Source organism: Acromyrmex echinatior, chromosome 19 (assembly GCF_024713525.1).
Source record: "Acromyrmex echinatior isolate Ae372 chromosome 19, ASM2471352v2, whole genome shotgun sequence".
In the NCBI taxonomy this organism is placed as follows: Eukaryota; Metazoa; Arthropoda; class Insecta; order Hymenoptera; family Formicidae; genus Acromyrmex; species Acromyrmex echinatior.
Window position 1 is genome coordinate 6,820,307 of NC_141870.1, and position 7,595 is coordinate 6,827,901.

General features: G+C 48.9%; 1 protein-coding gene across 1 annotated transcript; it reads right to left on the reverse strand.

Annotated features, from left to right (window-relative positions):
• Nucleotides 1–1,806: 1,806 nt before the first annotated feature.
• LOC147906687 (uncharacterized) lies at nt 1,807–3,589 on the reverse strand. Its single transcript, XM_087416010.1, is given in 2 exon segments — nt 1,807–2,474; nt 2,477–3,589. Coding segments are annotated over 2 exon segments (1,452 nt in total). The 5' UTR covers nt 3,261–3,589.
• Nucleotides 3,590–7,595: the final 4,006 nt, after the last annotated feature.

Here is a 7,595-nt window from a genome sequence, read left to right on the forward strand (position 1 = left end):
CATCCTTCTTTAGTAAGTTGGTTAGCGGACGAGCTATTCTGGAGAAATCTGAAATAAAACGCCGATAATATCCTGCGAGCCCCAAGAACTGCTTAACGCTTTTCGGGTCGTGCGGCACTGGAAAGTTTTCCACCGCATGAATTTTTTGTGGGTCCGGTCTAACTCCGTTTTTGCCGATGATGTGGCCCAAGTATGCGACTTCCTTGCGCAGGAACTCGCACTTGTCAGGCTGGAGTTTTAGATTCGCTTTTCGTAATCTTTCGGCTAATTTATTAAATTTAATCTCATGTTCGCAATGACCCTGCATATAACACGATATCATCTAAATACACGAACAATTCGATTCCTTGCAGCCCGGACAGAACCTGATCCATAAGCCGTTGAAACGTCGCAGGAGCGTTTTTCAGACCGAATGGCATTCGGTTGAATTGATAGTGACCGTGAGGTGTTGAAAACGCTGTTTTCTGCGCGTCCGGCTCGTGCATCGGTATCTGATGAAAACCTGACGCGAGATCGAAAACGCTAAAATACTTGGCACTGCCCAATTGATCAAGAATCTCGGTGATATTAGGCAGCGGGTACGCGTCGCCGATCGTTTTTTCGTTTAATGTACGGTAATCGATTACCATGCGCCAGCGTTTATTACCTAATGAGTCGGGCTTCTTGGGGACTATCCAGAGGGGGGAGTTGTAGGGGGAGTCGGAAGGAGAGATGGTGCCATTATCTAGGAGAGCCTCTATTTGTTTATTTATTTCCTCCTTATGGATGGGAGGATATCGGTATTGTTTAGTGTAGACAGGATGGTTATCAGTGGTGTTTATCTTATGACGCATGACATTTGTGTATCCCAATGGGTCGGACGGTATGTGGAAAAGATCGTTATATTTGTTTATTAACTTATTCACGTGCGCCGTTTCCTCGTCGTTTAGGTGGTCGAGTCGTAGGAGAGTTTTTATTTGTTCTTTGCGCTCGTCCCTAGGGACGGTTTTTTCTGTGGTAGAGGCAACTTGGAATATGCGGTCGTTTTTTGTGCTATTCGGTTCCCCGTGCCCTAAGGCCGAAGCACGTCCTTCGAATAGCGAAGCGCCGCTTGTTCGCCCGTCGGAGACAATTTCGACTTCCTCGAGCTGGATTATAGGAATTTCTATTTCTTGGTCGATTTCGCTCGCATTTATTACGCTAATAAGGGCTCTACCGTCACGATTAGCTACTAACGCGCTACCTAGGTACACGTTTTCGCATATATTAATTCGTGGAACATACCCTTCCGATAATTCTGAATTGACAATTCGCACCGGAATAGTGAGACGAGATCTAGGTGGGACGATTACGGTATTTCGTTGAGTAAAAGGTATCGTGATGTCCTGCCGCGTTAGAATTTTTTGTACGAAGTCGATTTTTGTGGCGCTGCATAAGAAATCCGATCCTAGGATTCCCTCTTGAGAAATTGGAAAGTCGTTCGTTACAACTTGCAAGATTATGGCGTATCCCATAAATTTTATTTCGACGGCCCCGAGAGTTTTTATATTTCCGTCGGTTATTCCGCTAAGGAGAATCGACTGCTGAGTTTGAATGCATATCTCGGGACGTAGATTGCGTATTTTTATTAAATTTGGCGCAGCACCTGTATCAATAATGAATTCTGTTGATTGTAGTAATCCGTCGGCAGAAATGACGACAGTAGGTGCGTGGGAGAAATCGCGAGGATTTAAGACTGCGATGCGTCGTTCGCGATATTGTCTGATTGGGTTTCGCTCGCGCGCACCGGATGATTTTCCTGAATTCTCCCCGCTCGAGATTCGTCCGTTATTCCCGAGGGGCTCCCGGCGTTTCCCTGGTTGATCCGGGAGTTATTATATTCACGTTTCCGACATTGTTCGATCTCATGGCCCGCGTTTTTGCAATATCGGCACCATTTATCGGAACGAGCATTGGTGTAGCGATCAGGGGGCGCATTGCTGCCGGCGCGATTCTCGCGGCTACGATACGGTTCAGGAGGCGTATATCTCTAGTATATGAATAATTTAAGTTTCTCTGGTCACCAACATTTCCTCGCGTTTCTTCGGGCCGGTATCTAGAGAGAGGCTCCTCACGTCGGGGGGTTGATTGAGCGAGAGGGCGGTAGGGCGAGCTTGCGGGAGGTAGTCGTTGAGGTATGTTTTCGTACATGTTTCGAACGTTGTATCTTTGTTTATCGAGCTCCTCCCTTTTTGCGAGGGACTTGGTTGCGGAAAATGCCTCGAATGGGTTCTCGCGGTGTTCCGATGTGAGTTGCAATCGATATTGGAGGGGGAGACCTTCGCAAAATGATCTTGCAGTGAGCGCGTCTACTTCGGCTATCCTTCGGGGATGCAGGGTTCCTCCCGTACGACGCTCGGTGTCGAGAATCGCGGTACGCAAATCCTTTACTCGACTAATATAATCTAGCATATGTTCGTTTTTCTTTATGTATGACGTACTTAACTCGCCACGGTGTTAGACGATCCGAAGGCCCCGTTTAAAAGATCTATTAGTTGAGTTACCGTATCGCATGGCTCGTCTTCCACTGCGTAATGAGCACGCCCTCTCAATTTGTTTATCAGTATTTTCGTTAGGTTCCTCTCCGAGGAGGGAGGGATGATTTCTCTAGCGCGACGACAACCCCGAATAAATTGCGATAGCGGAATATTATATCCGTCGAAAGAGGGAACGCATTCAGTGGCTTCCCGGAACGAGACCTTTGGTGGCTGGGAAGATTCCATACAGTTCTCCTGTAGGAAAGCACGGGGTTGCGATTCGAACGGACGTTGGCCGTCGGACGGCGTAAGTAGGGGATCGTGGAGTCTTACCTTATCTACATCACGACGGAGGCTATTAATTTCTCGAAATATTTCGTCCTTGAACGAAATGAGCAGTTCACAGACGTTGCCGTCTCCGTAATTACGCGATCTGTCTACGTATCCATGCTCGGTTTCATGGTCAGCGATTCGTTCGCGGCTTGACTCTTGATTTATCGTTTTGCGGGTTCGTTCTAGGGCGCTACGCTCAGCCCGGAGTTGTGTTTTCTCGGTTTCAAGTTGTCGTGTGAGCGTGTTGCGTTCGGCCTGTAATCGCGCTTTTTCGATCTCGCGCTCTTTTCCTATTTCCGCCCGTTCCCTATCCAAGGCTGCGCCCTGTTTCCGCAAGCGTTCCTCCTGTTTCGCGAGTGCTTGCCGCAGCGCCTCCAGCTCCTCTTCGCTGAGCTTTACGCCTTCGTCTCTCTTTGTTGAGCGAGTATCCATAAAGGGATGCGGAAGTACAACGAGGTTAAATAATCGATTCGCGTGGTGAGATTTTATATATCATCCCACCGCTGTCACCAAAATATGTTACGTCCCAAGGTCCAACCGTTGGTAATTGATACCTGGACAAACCGGGGACCAATGGCGGGTAACAAATCGAGAGTTGCGCGTCCTTTCGATTAAGAAGAAACCTATGGTAATACCTTCATGAATCTTGCTGGTGGTTCGGTGCGGGACGCGCGGCTCAGGCTGGACTCTGGTTGGTTAGGCTCCTTGTAGGTGCTCGATGATTGGCCGGCGCTGATTCCGCTCGTTCACACACACGATCTCCAAGTTAAACGATAAACGTATACGCGCGGCGGCGTTTATTGTAAAAGGAGAGGTTTCGTCAAATATTAATATATATACGTACTTATAATTGCTCAAAAGTAATTAGTGTATTTTATAACTTCTGCAGTTGCTACACACATATCCAGACTTATGTTATAACTATTTATAATAATTAGACGCGGTTAACTAGGAAGGTTAAATAAGATGTACCTATGATTAGATTGGATTGCTCACGCGAGTAGAATTTAGGAATTTAACTAGAAATCGCGATACTCTGGAAGAGACCGTTTCTCTTCGACCAGACCCGACCCCGGGAAGTTTTGAACTACTCCTCAAAAACTCGCTGCTCGCGAGAGCAAGTCCCGTTTTTAGAACCCGAACGCTTTCAGGAAAAAGGTGCCCCTCCATGCTGGTAGGGCGCGTGAGGTGGGGAGAAGATGTCAGGGGCGGTCCCTGCAGTTCTAGTGCCCCGTCGGTTATTGAAGTAAAGAAAAATTTGTAATTTGGCCAGGGACATTCCTGGACAAGTTTTATAAGTACCGCTGACGTGACAACTGACGCTCTGCGCTTCCGTGGGACCTCTATTTATACGAAAAAAGGGTGTTGTCTAGGATACAAAAGTTAATTGTAATGTCACGATTACGATTTTTATAATGTTTAATCGTTGTTAATCTAGAGTACATTTAGTTAGAGTAGTTTCGAGAAGAAAAGAAGTGATTTACGGTTTAGCTTAAAGAGCCAAGATTGCTCCGAGACGGATGACAAATTCTGTTATTCTCGCGGAAAATATGGCTAAATAAACAAATGGTCACCGTGTACAAATAGGTTGCGTGCAGGGGTACCATTGTCAGTTGCGAGTCTGATTTCAGATAACGCTCCTGTTGGAAGTTATTCTATGCGTTCACGATTTTTTAAGTGCGACGTGGCGCCTGTTTTCTAAAATGAAATTGTTACTCAGTCTCGGATGACAAAGCCTAGATTTTTACTATTGCGTGATTTCGGTGCATTTATAACCATTTTTTTTGTTTGCGTAGTAGGAGAAAAATCTTCGCAGCGCACTCTCCCGAGGGGGATCCGAAAGGAGCACCTATCGGAGGAGGGAAGACGCCCAGCAGCCCGCACCACTGGGTGTGCCGGATTCGACCGTCCCGTGATCTCAGGAATATACCGGAACGGCCGCCTACCGACTAAAAAACTCCCCCTTGTCCTAGCATTACATCCATGCATATATGTGAGTGCCCCGGAACTACCGACCGGTATTACTTCAGGGCACCCACGATGCAAACGGGATGGCTCCCACCGCACGCACGGGAACATCCTTTAATATTAACTAAGCCTAACTATATATACATATATACACATTATTTACAATGATAAATTTCCACTATGAAGAGGTGAAACTCGGGAAGGAACAGAAGGTACAGGAGGAAGTATCAACTCCCTCTGATTCCTCTCCCGATCCCCCTCCGCCTCTTCCTTTCTTCTAACTACTGTCTCGCAAAAATTCGCAAATGCAGTCCAGGCTTCGGAGGAACCCATGATGGCCCCAATCACCAAGTTACACTCTCGGTCTAGATCTAGATCAAGACCGAGAGCCACGAACAGATTTCTTCTCTCCACCGCCCATGAAGGGCAGTGAAGGAGGGTATGCACGGCATTGTCAATAGCACAGTGCTGACAAATTGGAGTCTCCGCCTTTCTAATCCCGTATAGATAGACCTCAAAGCATCCGTGACCCACAATGACCTGGGTCATCCTAAAAGTAAGGTCACCATGGGTCCTCCTCATCCACCTTCTCAGTCTGCCTACGAGAGCCCCCCGAACAGCAGCCCCAGGTGTGTTTCGAGGAAACTCCTCGAGCCGCGCATTCCATCTAACTACAGACCTCTCCGTTTCCTCGTCGCGAATGAGGCCCATCGTCCTGTGAGCGATGAAGCCATTTTGCTCGAAGTAGGCTCGCCGCCTCAAGTAGGATCGCCTTAGACGATCAGCAATCAGATCAAACGGGACCAGTCTCGCGAGTATCAGTGATGCCTCATAGGAAACAGTCTTATAACCCCTTATAATTCTAAGTGCCAGCTGCCTTTGTAGTCTACCCGCGTCGCGTCGAATGGTACGGTCCCTCGCAACTGCCTGTGCCCACACAGGAGACCCATACAAGACGACAGACATTACGACGTTGGCATATACCCGACATCTGCACTCCCCAGGGCCGCTAATATTGGCCGTTAATTTACCAATGGCCGCTGCCATCCTCAGAGCCTTGGGAAAGACTCGGCGGAAGTGTTCTCTAAAGAACCACTTAGAGTTTATCACCAATCCCAGATATTTTATCGACGAGCGCAGTTCGATTTTCGCATCCCCTATTCTGATACTTGCACTCGGTACCCCCCATATGAATGCCACGGCCTCCGTTTTGCCTGTCGACACTTCGAGGCCCAGTCACCTGATCGCCCCGACCACAACAGCCGCTCCCAATTCCGTCCTAATAACCTCGCGTAAGGACGGCCCTCTCACTACTAAAAGGGTATCATCCGCGTAGCATAGGACGGAACAACCCAGCGGCAAGCCGACACGCAAAACAGAGTCGTATCCAACATTCCAAAACGTCCCAGGACCGAACCCTGAGGAACCCCGCGCATCATAGGGGATCTCGTGTACCTATCGTTCTTGTCTATGTAGGACAGCCATCTGTCCGACAGAGAGCTATCCAGAATGCGTCGGAGATATCCCGGAACTCTCTTTTCCACTAGCGCATCTCTGATGACAGGCCACGGGAGGGAGTTGAAGGCATTGGCTATGTCAAAAGACACAGCCAACACCACCCCCCCCATCCCGCGCCCCATCATCCACCATCGCACGAAGCCTCCAAATGGCATCTACTGTAGATCTTTGCGATCTGAATCCGAATTGAGATTCCGAGATACCCCTAGACTCATCCAGACACTGCGTAAATCGGTTGCTGATAACCCTCTCCAGCAACTTTCCTGCCTCGTTCAAAAGACAGATCTGCCTGTAAGACGACGGCGTTCGATCAGGCTTCCCCGGCTTCTCCCAGATGTATGCTGCACTCCCAGATGTATGCTGCACGCGTTCCTGGGAGTCCCTCATGCAAGGCCAGGTAAGGACACCCGGAGGGGTTTTAGTGGGTGCAAGCCCCACATAACCCCGGGCTTTCCCCCGAGGCCCGGGGTATGCGTCAGGCATTTCCCCTCCGTTAACAAAAAAAAAAAAGACTTCCCCGGCTTCTTGAGCAACACCAATCGCGCCATTTTCCATCTGGATGGAAACACCCCCTCCCTGAGACAGGCCGTAAAGCAGCTCATCCAACGCTTGACCAAGATGTCACTCGTACTCCTGATACTCCTGATGACACATCCGATGATCCCATCAGGACCAGGAGCCCGACCATTGGACGGGGGAGGCGGTAACATCCATCCCCCCGCATCAGACGGTAATAACGTCTCGATCACTTCCCCCACGATTCCTAGAGAGAGAGACTCGACAATTCGAGACGCGCCCAATTTATCGAGCATTATACGATACGGCATGTCCCAGGGATACCTATCGAGAGTATCGAGAAGACCCCGCCATAGGTTCATCTTCGACCTCCTAATAGCCCCCCTGAGAGCCTGTTTCCCTTCCTTTAATTCAGACCAGAGACCTCGGACCATCTCAGAGTCACGATACCTTCTACGCTGTCTTAGTAATTTTCTTCGAATTCGTATACAACGAACCCGGAGTTCAGTAATCTCGTCATTCCACCAATAAACCGAAGGTCTATCGGTGGCTCTCAAACGCGGCATCGAGACGTCCGAGATCTCTGTCAACGCCGCACTTAGCCCATCAATCAGGGATTCCGCCACATCTCCATGAGGAGGAGAGGACCATGCCTTTACGTTAGCTGCCGCGCTAGTAGATCCATATTAACCCTTCCATCACTCCACCGTGGGAAGTGTTTGTTCCCAGTTCTCTTTAGAAGACCGACTATCCTCTCCTGCACCC